General features: G+C 41.6%; 2 protein-coding genes across 2 annotated transcripts; both read right to left on the bottom strand.

Moving 5' to 3' along the window:
- Positions 1-2289: 2289 nt before the first annotated feature.
- LOC138203713 (phospholipase B1, membrane-associated) lies at positions 2290-8445 on the bottom strand. Its single transcript, XM_069158727.1, has 16 exons — positions 8356-8445; positions 7948-8012; positions 7323-7413; positions 7157-7215; positions 6782-6849; positions 6546-6589; positions 6320-6440; positions 6140-6191; positions 5983-6063; positions 5844-5909; positions 5662-5753; positions 5036-5117; positions 4771-4872; positions 4435-4530; positions 4104-4175; positions 2290-2882 (listed from the first exon to the last, which is right to left on the bottom strand). The coding sequence occupies exons 1-16, from the start codon at positions 8411-8413 to the stop codon at positions 2745-2747; spliced, it is 1287 nt and encodes a 428-aa protein (XP_069014828.1). The 5' UTR covers positions 8414-8445; the 3' UTR covers positions 2290-2744.
- A 243-nt stretch (positions 8446-8688) lies between these two features.
- sel1l (SEL1L adaptor subunit of SYVN1 ubiquitin ligase) lies at positions 8689-20080 on the bottom strand. The gene is made up of 21 exons (XM_069158474.1): positions 19562-20080; positions 19366-19403; positions 18658-18853; positions 17298-17465; positions 16683-16788; positions 16080-16242; positions 15719-15772; positions 15548-15607; positions 15374-15455; positions 15072-15226; positions 14445-14501; positions 14291-14359; positions 13857-13934; positions 13640-13702; positions 13343-13430; positions 13003-13151; positions 12560-12725; positions 12386-12460; positions 11322-11494; positions 11047-11175; positions 8689-10885 (listed from the first exon to the last, which is right to left on the bottom strand). Exons 1-21 carry the CDS (start codon positions 19629-19631, stop codon positions 10583-10585), a joined length of 2442 nt encoding a protein of 813 aa, XP_069014575.1. The 5' UTR covers positions 19632-20080; the 3' UTR covers positions 8689-10582.
- Positions 20081-21991: the final 1911 nt, after the last annotated feature.

Here is a 21991-nt window from a genome sequence, read left to right as displayed (position 1 = left end):
CATTTTGGCCGAGAGAAGCATTGCCATGAAATGTTCTTTCATTTTCAGTCATGTTTCCCAGAGGATGAACCCTCCGGACTTTGGTGATGATCTGACTTTTCATATCGCACCATCAGCAGGTCAGAGTTCTCATAATATGTGAACATCTACCAGAAGAATTGGCACAAATATTGGTGCAGACACAAATGGTTTTCAGATGACGCAACAGACGTTTAGAAATCTACTTCTGAACTTCTGTCTAAACAGCTGTTGAATGGATTGTTATAAAACTTACTTCACACATTCACCTCCCCCTCAGGAGAAATTGTAATTATAGTCATGATCCCATGATTTTTTTTAAACTTTCAAAGCACTTCCATCATGTAATTGCATCAGTTTTTTCCAATATAACAAAATACCTACAAAACAAATTACTTCCATCAGCCTATCATAGCCTACTTTGTGTTTATTATTATTAGTAAGACAACACTAACATGCAAACTAAACTAAGATTGCAAAAAAGGGTCAAAAATGATATCTGAGCAACATGTTAGCATTAACAGCCTCACAGAGCTCCTGTATGGCTGCTTATGGCACTCTATTGCAAAATCTACATGACCTGCTGGTCTTTAAATATCAAATCTACAAACTAGAGGGTGTGAACAACACAAACTTAAAGTGCATTATTAAATTAGCTGGCTTTACATGTATTTTGTACTCTCATTATAACCTAATGGTTTACTGAAATATCATTAAAAGTCCCTCCATCAAACAAAACCGGTGCAATGGATTAAGTTTACAGTATCATTACATCAGTTTATGTATTCAGAGCAGATGTATACACTATGGAACTGTTTGTTCTCTTGTACATTAGACTCCCGGATGTACTTAGGCCTGTGAGGTCATTTTCTCTTTTGTTACCGACACATTCAAAATGACAAAGAGGTATCTGAGGCGGGGGTCGGGGGTGGTGTGGGGGGTGGGGTCGGGGGTTTGGACTGTTTGCGGTTTTACATTTTGTCCTGCGACATCCATTGAGATCCCACAGATCTCATTGTGCCATCAGAGAGACAATAAAAGGCCAATCTGCGTCAGAGCCTGATCCATATTTGTCCCGCGTAAACTGGCAACGGCTTTGTTTAAACATGAAGAGGGTTTTCTTTGAATACAATACTATGGTTATTATAAAATCCAACAGCTCAGAGTTTAAAATTCAGCTCACTGAAACATCCAAGGGAGATGGACGAAAAACGGGGACAAAGGAACTATGTATATGTATTTTAGATTACAAATTCTCTGGTAAAATTCATAAAGTATCCTGTTTATACTCGAGTTCAGTGTCTTTATCTTTGAAAAAGGGGCCTCTCCCATTCAAAGTCAGTGTCTGAAAGGGTTCATTTGCGTCATGTGACGTGAGACATGTTTACCTTGATGGAAGTTTCAGAAAACCATCCCATTCTGTCGTGTACACTTCAGCCCCACCGTGCTGAGTACATACTGCATGGCTTTCTTTTCCATTCAAGGGGTAGATTACTATTTCTGAGCAAACCCAAGTAATCTGAGATGAGCTTAATAAAGCCTCCACCTGCCTTTTGTATTTATCCTAATTAAACAGAGTCAATACATTCTGTGCTGTGTGCTCTGTTTAAGCAGCATATGAACAGGAAAGACAATCTGTAGTGGATGATTATATACCACAGTTACTTATGTTGAATGGTCACATTGTGCGTGTATAGATTTTAAAAAAATGATCCCACTGGTCACCACCCAGCAGCATGTACAATACTTTTTACTTTTCCTCTTCTAGTGCTCAGTGCATAATGATGCAGATAGCGGAGGACAGACAAATGAAAGTGGGCCAGCAGCAGCCGGGAGATATGAGGAAGAGGCGAGTGACTAAATCATCTCTGGTTTGAAAAGTCAGAGTCGTCTGGGGAAATCTATGCTTGATACTACGAATGACAAATTACCATATTTAAATCTTTATGCTGACCTGATCGATCTCCTCTCACCAGAGACTCTCTGTGTGACTACGCATGCAAACTGCAGTTTTTTGTAGTCAAGCTCACTTTGGTATTATCTAAAAACGTTATCTGAATGCTGGAAGGAGTCCAGGACTCATGAGTTTGCCAGTGAACAGACAGACTGATCAAGTATCCAAGAATACACTCGCTCAGCCTCTGGGAAAAGTCAAATTAATTTAATACCTTATGTATGAATGTATAAATGTCACATGAACTATTCAAAATTGATACTTCATGCTTAGCTAATTACAACATCTGCAATATTGTATAAAGTAATACAGTGTAGTTAAAGCTGCACAAGGCAAGACTTTTATATTAAAAATACATATATGCTATTAACCTGGATCCCCAGTGTGAAAGAAACAGAGAAGATTGCGCCATCAGCACCAGTGTGGTCTAAGTAGTAAATCATCTTAGTGGAGGATTGATTAATTAAATCCCAAAAGCAAAATATAAACGTTTCTACTAAGAAGGAGCACTTTGTACAGAGAGATCTGCTCACCGACAACAACCAAAACTCTCCCCCCAGCTCCGCCTCCAACAGCCTCTTAAAAATTGAATATTCAGGTTACAGTCCACCAACACATTATTTATGGGGTTTCAGATCTTAAAAATGTGATAGTTTCCTCCATGTTCGGGTCACAGACATTCAAAGGTTCAAAACCCGCCGGGCTGTTGTATCACCTGGTCCGGTACTAACCAACACAGCAACAGTGTGCTTGTAAAACAGCAAAGTGAAGGCTACTTGAATCCAAGATGTGCGAAACCAATGAGGAGCAAGAGCAGCAGGAAGATGGCTGCCAGGGACGGAGCGTCAGACTGAAGAGGAGCCTGGCCGGACCGCGCTGCAATCGGGCGGGTGAAGATGTACGGGTGCTCCTGCAGATACGACGAACAGAATAATGATGAATTTTAAGATTTATTTCAAGCTACATGTAATGTGGGCAGTACTGCAGGTCATTTCACACAGCAGGGCGCACAGTTGCTTTTCTAATCTTTCAGACAGCTGTTCATTGCCATTCATTACGGTATTAATTTTTATTTTGGTCCAATTAACATGCGCAGTTGCACGATGAAGCAGCAGCCTGGGACTGTTTTGAGAAGCCGTCATCAAACCCGCTGCATTCATGAGGTCTGTTAAAAATACATTAGTCTCGGAGGTCCGAGTTTCCTTCAGTGCGCCAACAAAGTTTTCGGAAAAGCCATTTCCCTAAAAATGGTACAACCCCATTTCTAAAAGAGTGTGGACGACGTGTAAAATGTAAATAAAAACAGAATATGATGAATCTTATAAACAAGGTATTTGATCAGACTCTGATAAACTTAGTTTGCAAAATGGTCAAGTAGGGAGTTCTCCTGCTCCGCCTAAAACCATATCAGTGATACATGTCATGACTTTATAGGGGCACTGAATCTCCACATGAAGTTCAGTTTACTGGACATGAGGACTGTCTATAAAAGCACTTGTATAACATCTTCTGCGACTTCAGATGCAGATTTTTTTTTTTTTTTAAAGTTTTAAAAATAATAATCCCGGTGATATCTTTAGTATCCTCTAAGTTTGCAAATCATGTAAAGCCATATCTAATGGAATATAGACTAGGGGCATGTCTAGAAGCTGAAATCTTATATCAGGTTGTATCAGGGACAGAATTTCACTTTCAAAACTCCAGAAGCTGCTCTCTTCAGTTCCCAAACGTTTACGGAGTGTTGTTAAAAGAAGAGGTGATGCAACATGCCCGTCCCAACTTTTTTGAGACGCGTTCCTGGCAACAAATTCAAAATGAGCATATCTTTTTCAGAAAACAATCAAATTTCTCAGTTTCAACATGCGATACGTCGTCTTTGAACTATTTTCAAATAAATCTGGGTCTACATGATTTGCAAATTATGGCATTTTGTTTTTATTTACATTTTACACAGCATCCCTACTTTTTTTGTAAACTATGTTGTAATAAAATCTACAGAACACTGGTGTTTTATCTCGTTATGGAAATCAATCACACCGGTTTCTTGTCAGGCACGTGTCTATTTTTACTCCGCATTACATCCCGAATCATTTCAGGTTAAAGAAGCTGGTGACGTACTGACATGTCTTACCAAAGAGGGACACATGAGACTGATGGGGTCAGAGAAGCTGCTCACAATCATCTTTCCCCCCTCCGGCTGAAACTGTGAGGAGGACAAAGAGACGAGGGAACCATTCACTTGTTGCGTCACTGATTGTTTTCACTCTTGCATATCAAAGCAGAGAGGAGTATTGGCTTTGGCAGAGGTCTGCGCTCACCGAGCGGCCTTCTAGTTTGTTACATTTTATTCTTTAGTGAGCACAGATGTCACATGACATTTCTTTCAGCCTTCTGAATGTCTTGGTGACCTTTCACCTGCTGTGCCTTTACATCCAGTACAATCAGTTTAAGTAATTGTTCACCATGTTGTTCCAGAGTCCCTTGGCCAGCTCCTCATGTCCCTTTATAGTGAAGTGGAAGCAGTCGTGAGTGAAGAAGGTCATATCGATCTTCCCGTTCTGCTCGGAGAGACAAAGCATACATTTGTGTGGATTTTACTGTGCTGTTGGTGAAACGGTGACTTTTCAGCCTCTCAGCCTCCAGTTAACAAAGCCGAACGCCCTGCGGCCGCCACTACGAGGGATCCTAATGATTTAATCCTCAATGTGTTGCGAGCTTTCACACTGATTCATCTCCTGACAGCAGACACTTATGATGATGCTGATATTGTTGTTGGCCTTTGGGGTGAGATATATTACCGCGAGGCGGGGAGGATCAGCGTGTTTCAGAAAGGGCTGGAGGACGACAGCAAAGTTGTCCCTGAAGAAGCGGTCGCTGTACAGCAGCTCCTCGAGTCTCTTCTGCAGACGAGAGCAACATGAAACTCAACTGCTATTTGTTATCATTTAAATTAGAGATGCACATGTTTGTTACTATTGTGTTTAACTAAGCGGTATCTTTTTCAAAAGGTGAAGGGAGGGCACATCAACTAACAATGCAGCAAGTGAGAGGAACTAACTGCACCTGGAACTCCAGATTGACCTCCACCAGCTCCTGCAGTTCAGGTGACTTGGCTACTGGCTCTATCAGGCACGAGCAGAAAGACCTAAATTAGAGTTAAAAAAAAAAAAAAAAAGTTAACCAACCAAATTAAAAAAAATTCTGACAGAGAAATCAGGGAAAAATTGAATAAAACTGCTGTAAGAGTTTTTGATTAATTTTTAACACTAAACCTTTCATGAACACAAGCAAAAGCAAAAGGGATCAGGACCACATGTCAAGTACACATAGTGGTGTGTGCATCTGCTGCAGGAGTAGGTTACCTTAGATATCCTCGCCACGTATGTTTTAAGATGTATAAAACACTTCTTAACTTTACACATCCTCCCTCAGAATTTATGAACATATTTCCCTTTTTCAAAAGTCCAACTTCAAATAGTTGTTGTAAGTTTCAAGTTCACATTTCTGTCAGGTTTACATCAGTGATGTCACAAATTCAGGCTTGCAGATACACGTCTTAAACTCAGGAAACAAAACTACCCGATGACTGCGACAACAACTGAGTAACAATCGGCTAAACATTTTTCTGAGCGGAAGTGGAAACTTTGAGGCTCATATACAAATGCTCGCGCTCAGAAAGACTGTCTCACCGCTGGAGCAGGCACCCCGGGGTGGGCTTCTGCACCTCCCGCAGAGTCTGCATGGGCAGGATCTGAACCACGTTGACGATCATACGGGGAACCTGAAGCACAGCGCCGTAGTGAATACCAGCGTCATCCGGAACCCTCGTTGGGAGCAAATAATCGATCCGAACGTGTGTCTTTAGCTTTACCTCGTTCATGAGCATTTCCAGTGAGACGGTCATGTAGTGGATGAAGTTATCCACTGAAAAAAGAGCCTGGAAAGAACATAAGAGATTCATCAGCGGTAGAAAAGAAAACAGTCAGCATAGAGAAGAGAAGAAGACAGACCTTATCTTTGCAGTAATCACAGATGTCATTCATTCCCATGAGAATCGTCAAGAGCTTCCAGTCCTCCTCGAAGTTCAGGCCCTGCAGGAGGAGACCACAGAGGGGTCAGAGCGGGGATGTCATACCTCATTTCAGAGACAACGAGGCATCACTGTACCTCATAACCTCTCAGTGTGTCAATCAAATGTCTCGTCTGGCTGGGCAGATTGCTAGAAAAGAAAGAACAACATCTTTAAATGTCAATTATAAGTCAATCAGAGTCACAGCTCAAACATTCTTATTGGGAGAAGCGTGAATCCAAGGTTTTTCACTGCACGCCATGAAACTGAGGTCTTACAAGGTGTTGTGTCCCGTCACGGCCAGATTGAAACCCGTTTCGCTGATGTGAGCATGCATCCCATGAACCGTCTTTCCAGGAGCAGCACCAAGGAGATTGGGGTTGAATAATTTGATTATGTCTAAAACACACAATGAAAAATTAATACAAGAAAATTTTTCTCTTGACCATAATTTCTATTAGACAATGTTAAGATACAGCGGATAAATGACCAGTGACATCTTACTTGCCAAAGTTATTGCATCTTGAAATGTCCCATAGCCTCCAATGCTGCAAGCAGACAGGAAAACTATATTAACTATAACTACTCAAGTTGATTTACATTTAAAACTAATTTACCACTGTTAAATTCACATAAATTATCTTTAATAGTCTGATGAACAGAGGGAAGTTTTATAGGTTAAATGCAGGACCTTCAAAACAGAGTTATTCATGACCGGTTTCACATGCGATTTCAGTCACCTCCATGACACGTGGCGAAACTCAATGGGAATCCCGAGGACAGTGGTGGCGTTCGCTCCGATGGCTGTCTGAAAAAGAAAGACAAATCTGATCCTTTAAATTCAACTCATTGCATTCAGAGTATTTTCTTTTACATTTAAAGACGTGCTGTACCATTAAACTCCTTCTCTTGATTTTAATTCTGTGTTTTTCTTTCATTCATCCTCGTCTGTACTTTTAGTTTACGTCACAAATGTAACTGCCCTCTGCTCTGTTTGACTAAGACGGTACGACATTTAAATGAATGAAAATTCAAACCGAGGACATTTTCGGTAGATGTTCCATACACTGCATTACCAGCACACCAGAGAGAATAAAACAACACATAACACCTACTGTCAGAGAATCCCCCAGGGCAGCGATGACTTTGATATCAGCCGCCTTCACATATTCAACTAGACCAAAGAGTGAAAGGAGAGAGATGCACAGAGAGAAAGTCAACGGAGTTCCAGCTCCTGCACAGCACACTGATTTAGAGTTTCTGCGTGTGACCTTGGCAGACCTGAAGAGGGCACAGAGGGAGAGGGGCTCATGTCTGGGCACTGAAACACGGGATGTTTGAAGCTCACTGGGCGAGTTTTCTCTGGAAACTCCTGCAAAAGTGACAAGAGGGACGTCTCGCTGTCAGGTCGTCATCAATTACACTCTTTATTTTTCTGTTCAGATGTTCAGATCAAATGTTAGTCCCAACGGACTGACAAGTGGGAGTAATTTTTTCCTTTATTCGTGTGTCTTCCTCGACTTGTTTTCAGTACCTCGTACGACTGTATATCCGTTACCTCAGTGACCCCTGTTCTACTTGTCTTTTAGCCTTTCAGCTGTGCTGATTCTGCACACAGTCAAGAATGCCTGCTGGTCCATGCGGTGTGATCAGTATTCATCTAATCATAACCCGTCTCTTCATCTTAAAAGTAGGTTAAAAATTCCTGTGTATGTAGGTTTTTGTCGATTCATTTTCTCTTCTAAGAAACATGTAAATCAAAGCCTTTTGGTTACAAGTGACAACCTCACCTGTCTATTTAAATGATGAACAAAATATAAAACCAGCTGACAAAACAATGGTTCACAATGAACAGGTGTGTGACAGTAACAACACATTCATGTTCAGTGATGGGTGTAAACAGTACCTTGTTGAGGGCCTCCTTGCTGTAGTGTCGTATCCCCTCTTCATACTCCCACCACCAGTCGTTGCCTTTAAGAGAAGGATTATGGACACGGCGTACAAACTTTTCTAATGTCCTCACACAAGCCCTTTAAAATTCTCAACAATAATCAAGTTAAAAAAAAAAAAAAAAAAAAGAAGAAAAAAAAAAAAAGCACATGTCCTTTCAACGTGGTCTACTGCAAAACAGGCCCTCTATGAGCCTCTATTGTGGTGCTAGGTGCACGTATACTTCTATATAGTTGCCTATTCATAATATTATATGAACCGGAGGCGATCAGTCGAAACAAGGCCGTGTTTCAGAGGCTGTAACAATAAATATAGGCACACTGCCTCACGTGTGATCTGCCCTCCTGCTTGTTCTAGCACTTACCGTTGACAGAGCGGGACGCGAGCACACATGTTGCCACGGCGATCCAAAGCCTCTCCATAGTATGCGTATGGACCACTCAATGGGTCACCCCTACACAGCGCACAATGCGATGCTTAGTTTTTACAGCTCAGTCACTTTGTCTCGCTCCCCCCCCACCGCGAAAACCTGCAGGTCCAATGAGAACCATTCTGCCTGCTGATCACTGTCAGCAACACAATAATACAACATGTAAATTGTTTTTTTTTTTAACATAAACGGGCAACAATCCTTCGGTGTATTGGCAGCCACAACTCCATTACACTTCTTCTACGTCACAAACATTCAAAACAAGTGTTAAATATCCATATATCATTTATTAATTTCTTTATAAACGTGTCTTTGCGATGGTAAAAATGCAATCTTCTCTGCAATCTTGACCAGTGTTTCATTTTAGACCAATTGTGAGTTGTGTGGTTATCAATGTGTGAATGCAGGACACGGTTTGATCTCGTTTCCAATCGTCCCGCAAACACCACGTTCCTGCCCTCTCCGATTTCACACGCTCCATGCAGATATTGGCAGATACATTCTCAGTAATTCTTACAACAAGCACATATTGTGGAACTGAACAAATGGGACTTCAGAGGATAAACTGCATGTGGCAAAAAGTAACTCTAGTTTGAATAAATACTGTGTGGCCTAACCATGGCTTCATTTATTTTCGGTTTCAGGCTTCGGTTTGTGGCCATCTGAGCTGAAAAGTGTAGGCAGATCTCCAACTTAGACTTTTGGTAAGGGGGTGGAAATTCTCAACAGCTGAAGTTGTGTAACCAAAAAAAAAAAAAAAAAAAAAAAAAAAAGGAAAACGAAAGAAGCTTCTTCTAATGTAGAAACAATCCAGAGTTTGAGGCGGTGCTATCTTTAAGGCTGCTCCAGTTTCTGCCTCAGCTAACAGTTGGCGTAGCAAACAAAAAAGAAAAAGAAAAGACAAGCTATTGAGCTCCCTTTCAAAGACCAACAACTAAAATCAAATCAAAGCATGTTCATGGAAAAACGTCCACACCGATGTACAGTACAGCTTAAAAAACCCAACCCTGTTCTCCACTGTCGTTTACTGGACTGTATCTCCTGCACGTCAAGTTTTTCTAGCTACAGCTTCTCTTTAAAATAATTTTTTTTTTAAAGCCTGTGCTCTCTGCTTTTACTATTCTCAGAGTGAAAGATGCCTCTGTGAATTTTGAAAGAGAGGATCTGCATCGGGGAGTTTAGTGACAGCTCAGTTTTGACCGACTCCAGCAGTTTCTTCTGCGTTAAGAACCAAAAATCAACATCAACCAGCTCAGATGAAAATTATTTATACAGTCCTGCTTATCTGCCCAACAGCTTTCTTGTTCTTGTACCGTCAACAGAACATGGCTTTTGTCAATTTTTTTTTTTTTAGCACTGATGATGAATGAACTGCAGGTCTGTAAAGGTACCGACCTGACAAACTAAACGAGTGAATACAAAAACTGCAAAGCAAAAATTTATCCAAAATTTGTTCACTCTAAGTATCTGAAAAAAAAAAAAAAATTGCTAAACTGAAAGTCTGCAAACAGATCTGAGAAAACATGCAAGATCATGACGTCCTTCAGCGACTAGACCTGACCTAGAAAATTAAATTATTTTAGATCACGTTTCCACCCGTCTTCTTTTTTTTTTTTTTTTTTTTGTAAATATTTCACAAAATTAGGATTGAAACTGATCAATTGACTGTAATTTTCCTCAAAAGAAAAAAAAAAAAAAAAAAAAAGAAAATGAGAAGAAACTAATGCACACATCCGATTCCATCTTGCTAATCAGTCAAGTTCAAAATGGCTCTGATGTGGCAACAGCAAGACTAGTTCCTTGGTGAGGACACGGGGAGCTTCTGGCAGTATCCTGAGACATAGACTGACAAGTCCCGAGCCTCTATTGTCCTCTCCACACTCTGCTCTGCAGCGTTGACCATAAACACCCCCATCGTCTCGCTTCCAGCACAGAACCAGCAGATTTCAAATGGAGGAGGGGATGTTGTTGCGAGACTGAACAGTTCAGCAGCCGTTAAGTTTTGTCTTTTTTTGTTTTTCCTTTTTTTTTGTTTTTTTTTTAAAGCGTGTGGAGGGGAGCAGAGTGAGAGAGGCGCTCAGAGTAGCAGGTATTCAGCTAGCGAGCACCAGCGGAGCCTCTCGTTCTGTCTTTTACCGCCCTCACTCCGTCTGGCTTCCTCTCACTGCTGCTGCTGCTGCTGCTCCTCTTCCTCCTGGGCCGGGCCCTGGGCTGGTGTTTCCTCCTGGGCCGGTGGCTCAGCCTGGGCTTGCGGCTGTTCCGGAGGCGGGGTGGGAGGGGTTGCGGGGGCGGGGGCGGGAACGGGGGCGGGGGGTGGTGGGCGAGGTGGCACTATGATTTGGTGTTGGCGCTGTCGGTAGGCGATGACTGTGCCGAGCAGGAGGGCGATGACAGTCATGAGGTAGAGGTCCCACTCCGGGCCCAGAAGCTGGTCCAGATCCACCTGAGAAACCAGCTCATTCAGCTGAAAGAAAAGACAATGAGGGACAGGATGGAGGAGACACATGATGAATATCATCTTTTAGTTATAATGAAGTAACTTTTAAAAAACGCTGAATAACAACTCTGAGGTATCGTTTCAAAGCCAAAGCGCTCCAGCTTGAGAATTTAGGAGGAAGCACTTACATTCAGATCCTGCATGTACTGCAGAGTGTAAATCAGACCCAGCTTGCACAGAGCCAAGAAAACTGGGACCTGGGCATCCGGACTGGCTTCAGCAGCCATGTCGTAGAAACGCTTGGCTAAATGGATGTCCTGCAGAAAACACAAGGAACAAATCGGAATTACAAATCATTCAACAAAAAAACAAAATCACATTTACTGTCCTCACACATTCACAGATCGATTTGCTTAAGTGCAGACAGGTCACAAGTTGAGAGCAAGCTGACGTCCGTGCTCACCTGTTTGATACCCAGTCCTTTCTCATGCATGTAACCCAAGTTAAACATGGCCTGGGCGCTGTGCTGCTGCTCCGACGCCAGTCTGTAGTGAATGACGGCCGTCTCATAGTCCACATCTGTTCCATAGCCGTAGAAGTGATAGTCTCCGAGCTTTATCCTTGCCACAGTGTAACCTTGAAGAACAATCACGTGTGATGTTTCAATTGAAGTTTGTTTTTTTTGTGTACGGAAAGAGTCACGGTAGGAGGTTTTATTCTTGACATTGCTTTTAATACCACACAATATTTTGCGTTCCCTCTGATCCACAGAGAAAGGCTGAGCTGTATTATGACATGCATCACGTAGCACGAGTCAGTGCATCCTCACCCGTGGCTGCTCAGGCATTAAGTCTGTACCACTGCAGCCAGAGGAGCTCGTTCACTCTGCTCTCTCGCTGACTGCCGCTGAGGCTGACTGAGACACTGTAGCTGTGACTATGACTGTTGCCATGGCTTCGGTTGTTGAGGCTGTGACACATTTGTTTATAATGGCCGTAACACCAACTACCTACATTGGTGCGCGTGTACACTCAAGTGACATGGCTATCCCGAAGTCGCTGTATTCTTAATTCCTGGAAACTCATCCATCATGTCTGTGGCATAAAGACTCGTTCTTATTAATATTAATTGAAGCAGTAAAGAATAGGTCAGGTTAGACAGCTTGACAAATCCTCAGCATCACAGTTTGGCCGGTGGCTACATACTGCTGCAGCTCAGCCTGCGGAAAGAAATAATGAGCAATAAAAGCCTCATATTAAGTGTCACATCATCTCTCTTTTAAATGTAGAATCTGCAGAGCATTCCCTGAACTGGCTGTGTATTACAACCGGACTAAACCATCACACAATCATGTGAATCAGGGGAACGGGGGAAAAAAAACAAAAAAAAAAAACAAGTGGTAGTTTTGGGCAGTCAAACCAAAGTAGTTTTCTTTGTGTAAAAATAGATGGCATCCTGACAAAGACTAAAAATACATTTAGTAAACACACTCCGAAAAGATCAGGGACAGAGTGTGTGTGGACTGACCTTGTGCTGCAGCTCTTGTCCAGTGGAGCAAAGCACGCGGGTAGGTCTCATTCTCGCTGAAGATCCTTGCCCCTTCTGGTTGTTACAATCCACACAAACACAAAACCTTTCAGGGTGATTATGTCACTACAAGTGATGAATTCATTCAGGTGAAAGTCATTTCGTTTTTCTTACTCTGGTCCAGGACGAAGGCCACATTGCTCTGAGCCACCTCGTACCCCTGCTCAGCCAGCAGCAGATACTGAACCAGCGCAGCGTCCGAATCGCCCTCCTTGAAGCTGCCGTAGGCCGTCATCAGGCGTTCGGACCAGCGACCGCGCTCACACACGTTCTTGAAAAGCTGAACATAAGGTAAAGACACGCATTGTGACACACCAAACACTGTAAGGACACAAACTGTAACCATTTCTAACCATTTTCACTTGCATTATAACGAAAGAAAAACCACTGAAAGAAGACTAGAATGAATCTTAACTGCTCAAATGTGTAGATATTCAATCAAATTAGCGGCACACGGGATTTAATAGAAGAAGAATTGCTGAAAAACAGCAGAGCAACACTCTCTTCTTATTTCAATACGATACAGAAAACGGAGCAGGGGCTCGAGGGAGTCTCACCTCCACAGCGGTGTGGCAGGAGCGCATCACACCAGTACCAGTGGCATGCATCTGGGCCAAGTTGTAGAAGGCCAGGATGTGGCCAGACTGGGAGGCCAGGTTGAAAAATTTAAGTGCCTGTTTGTAATCCCGCTTCACGCCAATGCCATCTGGAGAACAAGAGGAAGAAGAACAGAAATATAATGATGGTGAAGAAAATAAAGAGAAAGAGAGAGACAGAGGGCGAGTAAACAACAGGCAACAAGAAAAAAAGGCAATGACAGGAGGCCATGAGACATTGAAGGACAGTGTATGACGCTGTTTGATAGGTGTGCATACACAACAAGCCCTCGACACTCACTGTAATACATGGTGCCCAGCTGGAGTTGTCCATCCACCCAACCCTGCTCTGCTGCCTTCTGGAAGTATTTCAGAGCCAGCTCGTAGTTCTGAAGACAAAAAAAAGACAACATTTTCAGATAGCTGCTCTGGTTTCAGCACGAGTGAAGAGCTCGCTAACAAAATAAGCCTCATACATCAAGCTACTTTGTTTATAAACCACTCATTTCAACCGAAGCTGGTGGGGTAGCAACAGAAACTGTTTCTATTTGAATATATCGTTTTAAAAGTTTTGTAACATATGTAATAGGTTCCTTACCACTGGGACACCTCTTCCATACAGGTAGGCCATGCCCAGACCACTCTGTCCCACTGGATTGCCCTGAACAATGCCAGTTAACACAAACAACATTAAAAACAAAATGAGAACATAATTCTGTTCCTGTCAAGAGTGCTGCCTGCTCTTAGGAAACAAATGCAATGATAAGCACTGATGCAAACACTAAGGAGTAAATTAAATTAAATATTCAACTTACCAAGTCAGATGCCTTCTTGAAGTACTGCAAAGCTGTCTCGTTGTTCTGAGGGATAAACTCACTGCCTTCTGAATACATCTGAAGGACAGAAAGAGTCACAGAAATTTAAAAAAAAAAAATTAAAAAAAAATGTTGTGACCCAAATACAAATGCACTGAACCCCTCCGTGAAAACAGCAATAAGAAATCACTGGCTTCATTTAATTTGGATTCAATTTAGACCATCTCTCTGCTCTGCAACTAAACGACTGTGGCCCCATCGAGTTCTCACAACACAGTATGGACGACAACGTTTACAAGCACTAATGTGAACGAGAAAAAGAAAATGCAATCAAAACCCGAGTGAATATTAGTAAGAAGAATCCAGAGAGAAAAGAGAAACACGTATTCAATCAAACAGCGGATGACACGGTACACGAACATCATCTCACCCACCTTGCCGAGGAAAGCCATAGCGTGGGTGTTCCCCGCATTTGCAGCCTGAGTGAAGTAGTCGTACGCCCTCTGTTGGACAGGAAACAGCAGGACCTCGTTTACAAGAGCAAACCACCTCAAAAATACAACTGAAACCAACTGATGAATATGTTACCTGGTGATTCTGTTCTACTCCACGTCCTCCATGCAGGTGAAGCTGACCGAGTCCCACCTATCAATGGAAACAAAAGTACCCAATTAACTTCAACATGACAATTATAAACGAGGGTCTGAAACGAAAACTACAATAACCTTCACATCCAAACAAGGAGCTATTGTGCAGCGATGTAAATGTGACATTGCAAAAAAAAAAAAAAGTATAACGTATGATCAAAAATGTTTGACAAATATTTCAGATCTCGCACAATAAAGCAAACTGTTCATCTGAGCAACTTCCGGTTCCTCATCATAAGGCAGGTGGCGAATTTGGGAAACAGAAAGAACGCTGCACACACATCAAAACTAAAAGCAAAATGCTACTAGGAATCAAGAAATTTGAAAACACCAAGTAGATTTAATTCATTCTCACAAAATTCCCATAATAAGCAACTAATAAGCAAGAGGTAAAATATGAAATTGATGAAAAAGCATTATACACTGCAATTTGTTATATATCAAATATCTTTCCTCTAAAAGTTAATAAAAAGTATCTATGCATGTGACTCGTGTATAATACCACTACTGAAGTAGAGTATAATAAAAAAAAAAAAAAAAGGTATTTTGTTGCCGAGTTGAATTTGACCTGAGCTTGGACGTCTCCTTTCTCAGCTAGAAACTGGTAGTATTGGATGAGATCCTCCTCCAACATGCCGCTGGTGGATCCCGGGTTCTCCACCTCATCCAGCAGCCTGATCCGCTGCACGGCCGAGCCTCCCGTCAGGGACACGTCGCTGGCCACTGGAGGTGATGATGCAGAGAAGAGGGTGCAACAAAACAGATTTAAGAGAGAACATTTTAAATGAGGCCATTTACCCCCAGAAGAAGAAGAAGAAGAATACAACATTGCACCTAAATATGATATTACAAATTGCAGTAAACACTTACCCTGATTTGCAACGAGCCTATAGTGCGTTAGTGCTGACTCACAGCTTTGGGGAACGCCAACACCTCCCCAGTATCTGTATCCCTAATCAAACAACAGAAGGAGGAAATCTCTTTTTTATTGTACTATAGAAATAAAACGACGAGCATTACTTCACTGACAGACAATCAACTAACCAGAATCATATGAGCTATCAAGTTTCCACCCAGTGCACCAAAGGTGTAGTAAACCAGCGCCTGAAAAACACAATGTTAATACAATGTGAGCCACTTACAGAGATTAAATAACATAAGTAATTTACAATAAAAGCATTTACAGTTTGATATAGAGTACAGTGGAAAAAGTACCTTTGCTTGACTCGAGTTAACTCCCAGCCCTGCTGCGTACAGAAAGCCAAGAGCCTGTGGAAAAGTAAACAAAGCAGAGTGAACAGTGAATTCTCTGAACACAAATAGGAGTTTTTCCCCTCGTAGCTTATGTGGGAATTGTTGAATTGTTGGGTTTCTCTCTATAATATTGCAAAGTTCTGCTGTAATGACTTTAATGCGTTAAGTGCCATGAAATAACCTGTGTTGTGATTTGACCCTATATAAATAAATTGAATTGAATTAAATAGAAATATTCCACATATTCAATAAGAAATAAGGAAAATATGGCTTTCAACACTTTTCTCACATGGCATATTAAAAAGGCCGAGTGAGATCTTACCATCTGAGCTTTAGGCGAGCCCTCCATGGCGAGCTTCTCAAACATTTCTTTGGCCTTGGTGACGTTTTGGTTCATGTAGTCTCCAAACAGCATCGCGTACGCCACCTTCTCCATGGCTTTCTGGTGGCCTTTCTCGGCCACTTTCATCAGCTTTTCATATAATCTTAGAGGGTGGTTGGAGAAGCACAGGTGGCACAGGTGGAGTTGGAATAATAAATGCATAATAAAAAAAAATACGTGTGTGCGTAACAAACACATGACATGTAAAGCAAACAAGGATGTGCCGAGCGAAGTCACATGACCACTGGCATTAATGATCATTAATGTGGTTGGATTTATCCCCTTCCCTCATTTTCACTTTGATTCCGTCTTTCTGAGATGAAATGGTCATTTACGTTTCATCTTTTTAGGTTTTAAGATTTGAATCTAATCATCAAAGTCAGGGTAAAAAAAACAGGAGGTTTATCTATGTTTATAAAAGACAAACCATAACATGCATATCTGTGTATATATATTTACAAATCCAAATGCTTTTGACAACAACACCTTCTTAAAGACAGATCATAAAAGCAGGTTGATAGCAGGAACGGAAAAGAAACTCACTCTTTTTTCTGAGTCTTCCTGGAGGTGATGTTAAGCATGTGCAAGACGGTCTGATACTGCTCCTCAGCCTCCTCAGCCTGCAGCCTCTGCTGCGCCTGCTCCTCCGCTGAAGGAAAGAGAGGAGAGGTCAACATGACCATTTAAATGAAATAAAGGCTTTTCATAAGGTCGGCAGTACCTGGGGGGGTCAAACTAACAACGGAAATGAAACCATGATGTTTTCAGGCTAGTTTCCATATTACGTTTCAGTAGCTGGCGAGTTTTACGAAAGGCTTTTATTAAAACGAACAAACAATAAACTGTAAAAAAAAAAAAAAAAAAAAAAAAAAAATCTGCAAGAAATTATTTGTATTGGTTGGCTTTTTCAGTAAAACTGTAAGCCAAATATCTTTTGTATTATTGTTTATTTTTTTATGAAAAAATTTAATTCATGAATTTACTTGAAAGCGCATAAAATATGCACTATAAAACAACATGCTAATTATTCCATACTTTTAATCTTTAGCTGGGAATCCAAAATCCCCTATATTTCCGTTTGGGCTTAAAAAAAAATTAACATTTGCTTTGGAAAAGTGTTTTTTTGATGAAATTCTAGGTAATAAGTTGGAAACTTACTCTCACAGAAACCCCATTTCTTATTCTGGTCATAGTCGTAGGTTGTGGCGCACCACAGGCGTCCGTCTCCCCGTCCGTCAGTGGTACAGTCCAAGTACTCCTTCGATTGGAAGAGGAAGGGGAAGATGCAGGGCTCTCCATGGGCTGTACCTCCATTCACCACAGGAACTGTCCAAAGACAAATTGTAATATACAATCGATCAAACAAAAATTAATAACAGTAAAAATAGCTTTTCTATGGCACACACACACACACAGATGGATGTACAAGCCATGAATAAATTGCTTATTTCAATAAATCTCCGTCTTGATACAAGATCAGCGTTACACTTGTGCACAGAGCCAGCAGGAAAATTACAAACAATCCCCGAGTAAAATGATGTAACCGACTGCAAGAGGAGCCACAGGTGCAGGACGCCGTTAATTTCTCATGGGGTTTAACCGTTTATCCACGACAGAACTGCCCTGAAACCACAAGCGCCTTTGCTCGGAGTCAGCAAAACTGAAAACAGGTTCAGATGTCAAGGCTCAAAAAAAGCTTTTAAAAATAAGACAAGGAGGTCTGTATTGTCAAAGATGAGGTGGAAACCTGAAGGCAGAGGCTGACATGTCAGTGGAGCCACCGGCAGACTGTGACTGCCACAGGGCAGAGTACTGCTGCTACGAGCTGCAGTCGCTTACAAAAGAGCTCACGCATTTTTGTGAGTTCGGACTTGATGTCCTTGAAATATGTCACTGAAATGTCCCACTGCTTAACACACTTGAAGGGCTTCGCTTCATTCCTTAAATGGATTTCCTGAATATCAGAACATTTAAATTGTTTCAGACTAGTCAGCTGCAAAGTCGAAGCTCCACTCTCAACTCTCAACTCTCGCTTCCGTACCAAGTTATAATCAGATGCACAGCAGCTCACAAACCTCTAATTAAAACAGCTATTGTCCGCTATAATAATCATGACATTTCAGGGGTTTCCTGGTTGTTGTCAACATGTAACTGCTTATTTTAAAGCACTCCTGCAAACATTAAATCCTCACTGTGGTGGTGACTGGCGCCACAATTTCGAGTGTAAAGATGACTGTCGGTATTAAACTATTAGATCCATCCCTGACTTTAACTACACAGGAAAACACTGTACTCCTGGTGTCAGGCAGCTACAACCCAGCAGAGAGGATACCGTGGCCATTCTTCTACAACCACGGCCAGAAATAACAGTTTGGCATTTAAAACAGAGAAGCTCTGAGCCCAGTTTCAATCATTTACTACATTAAGATCAAAAATAAGACAAGACACGTTGACAAACTATTCATGAAACTGCGATTCTTTTTCCGAGCTGTGCGAAACAATAAATGTTGCTCCTTACCCTCTTTAGGTTTCTCCTCGACGGGAGGAGGCTGATCAGGTAGGTCCTCCTTCTCCTCTCCCTCCAGTCCGTCCACAGGCGACTGTTTCTCCTCGTCCGACTGGGAGGCCTCCTGACGAGCTGCCACAGAGCTACCAGCCACGATCCCCGACACCATACGGACATCTTCCTCTTCAGAGTCTGGGTCATGGTAGGACTGGAGAAATGAACAAGAGGTGATTGTAGAGGAGCAGCAGCATAAAGAGGGAACTCACGGTGTACATTAAAAGATATGTCGCTATCTTATAGTACTTTTCTGAAAACTTAACCGTGAGTTTTATCTTCCAAAAGACCTGCAACATTTATTATCTGTTCACTTGAACTCCTCTTTTCATTGCATTAAAAAAAAAAAAACACTACAACGGTATAGAAGCTTTTGGATCCCTCTGAACCAAACTAATTGTAGAAGTTAACAGCGTTGGTAGCGGCTGGAGAAGACAGACCACCGATCGTTTAAACTTTACAGTGCCGGGTTGCGATTTCATCGTTTGAGGCTTAAACGAATCCATCTCTGCTGCAGTCAAAGCTGTGGTGTAGACAAAACTCAAAAAGATTCAGATTCAACTCGAGACGCCGGGTTGCAAATGACACAATCAAATGAATGAAGTCCATCTTCTCGGGGTTTGATATTCTCACTTGAAAGAATATCACAAATAGTTCACGGCCCACCTTCAACTCTGGCCCGTCGTTCCGGTGTTGTTGCTCATCTGAAAAGTATTGATGGAGGTATCAGTTAAAGAGTGATGGACAAAAACAACAACAACAACAACAACAAAAAACCGTTCAGTAAACAGCAGCAGTTTACAAACGTGAAACAAGAGTACAATTAGCCAGGTGACAAAACTCTTGGACATGTCCTACTTACCAGCTGCTAGTCCTTGGACGAAGACTATGAGGAGGATGGCCAGAAAGTGAAGCACTCTTGTGAAGCCCATTGTTGTTGTTGTTGTTGTTGACAAGCTACCAGTCTGTTAGCTGTAGCTTCTGCTGTTTGTATCGCCAAACATTCAGTTTCAGGTCACTGTGACATCAATAAACACACAAGCCCGACCAGACGGAGCCTAATTCGCTCTGGATACCCACTTGGTTAATTTTGTTGTTGTTGTTGTTTTAGCTTCTGCAGCTGTCTAACGAGACACATTCAAAGCGAAGCTAGCAGAGTAGTAGCTGCTGAAATGACGTAGAGCTAACAGGCTAGTTTTAGTTAGCCTCACAAAACAGCAGCCAGACGGCGCAGTGTTGGCCCGAGATGCAACTCCTAAAAAAAAACAACAAAATTAGCTGCCGAGTTTAAAACATCCGAGTTTAAAGACCTGCCGGAGAAGCTTTAGCCTTTGATATATATTACCTAGACACTACTTCACGTAGCTGCCCATGTTAAGCCCTTACTACTGAGCGACACTTCCTATTCTCGCGACTCGACCAATCGCAGCGCGCTTATTTTGACAGTAGCCAATGAGAAGGGGCCAGAGATGTGTCAGCGAATCAGGTGCGTACACAATTATATTTCCACTTGATGGGCTTGTCCACGACACCAAAACACGTTATCTGATACTAATCTACAACATAGTGGAGGTTGATCAGAAATATTAGGTCAGTTACATCAGTCAAACTTTGAAGTCTAAAAAACGAATACAAGAATTTTTGCAAATCTGAATATAACCTTTATCAAAAGTATATTATTATTATTGAATTGTACTGTGTCCTGTGATTGTATTGTGATGACAACCCAGTCTTTAGTACATTATTAATGTAAAAGGGATAAGATATATGTAAATCGTTGTTGTGATGATGGTATATGTAGTTTATGTCAATGTAATAGTGATGATATATACAGCGGGTAAAATAAGTATTGAACACGTCACCATTTTTCTCAGTAAATATATTTCCAAAGGTGCTATAGACATGAAATTTTCACCAGATGTTGGTAAGAACCCAAGTCATCCATACATAAAAAAGAAACCAAAACAAATATGTTCAAAAATTAAGTTATATGTAATAATGTGAAATGACACAGGGAAAAAGTATTGAATGCATGAAGAAAGGAAGGCGCAAAAAGGCATGGAAGGCCAAGACAACAGCTGAAATCTATCAGTAATTAGAAAGCAATCAGACCCCTTGTCAGTGCAAATTAATATCAGCTGGTTCAGTCCCAACTGATGGCCTATAAAAAGGTGTTTCATTACCAAGGTGTCACGCAAGAAACATCTCATAATGAGTAAAAGCAAAGAGCTCTTGCAAGACCTTTGCAACCTTATTGTTGCAAAACATACTGATGGCATTGGTTACAGATGCATTTCTGAACTTCTGCATGTCCCAGTGAGCAGTGTTGGGGCCATAATCTGGAAGTGGAAAGAACATAATTTCACCATAAACTGGCCACGACCAGGTGCTCCTCACAAGATTTCTGACAGAGGAGTGAAAAGATTTATCAGAAGAGTTGTCCAATAGCCAAGGACCACTTGTGGAGAGCTTCAGAAAGACCTGGAATTAGCAGGTACAAATGTTTCAAAGAAAACAATAAGTAATGCATTCAACCGCCACGGCCTGTATGCACGCTCACCACACAAGACTCCATTGCTGAAGAAAAAGCATGTTGAAGCTCGTTTAAAGTTTGCTGAACAATATTTGGACAATCCTGTGAAATACTGGGAGAATATAGTCTGGTCAGATGGCAGAAAAATTTAACTCTTTTAATGCCATAATACACACCATGTTTGGAGGACAAATGGGACTGCACATCACCCTAAGAACATCATACCATCAGTGAAGTTTGGAGGTGGGAACATCATGGTGTGGGGCTGCTTTTCAGCATACGGTACTGGAAAACTTGCACATAATTGAAGGAAGGATAATTGGAAAAAAATGTACTGAGACATTCTTGATAAAAATCTGCTGCCATCTACCAGGATGATGAAGATGAAACGAGGGTGGACATTGATCCCAAACGCACAGCCAAGGAAACTCTCAACTGGTTTCAGAGAAAGAAAATAAAGCTGCTACAATGGCCCGGCCAATCACCTGACTTGAATCCAATTGAAAATCTATGGAAAGAACTGAAGATCAGAGTTGATAGAAGAGGCCCACGGAACATTCAAGATCTGAAGACTGTTTGTGTGGAAGAATCGGCCAAAATAACACCTGAGCAATGCATACGACTAGTTTCTCCATACAGGAGGCGTCTTGAAGCTGTCGTTACCAACAAAGGCTTTTGTACAAAGTATTAAATAAATATCAGTAAGCGTGTTCAATACTTTTTCCCTGTGTCATTTAACATTATTACACATAACTTAAT

The sequence above is a fragment of the Embiotoca jacksoni genome, unplaced genomic scaffold (assembly GCF_022577435.1).
Source record: "Embiotoca jacksoni isolate LCO1_2020_lvr unplaced genomic scaffold, fEmbJac1.0.p SCAF_23, whole genome shotgun sequence".
Lineage (NCBI taxonomy): Eukaryota > Metazoa > Chordata > Actinopteri > Embiotocidae > Embiotoca > Embiotoca jacksoni.
Note: the sequence above shows the minus strand (reverse complement) of the source record. Positions and strands in the feature narration are given on the sequence as shown.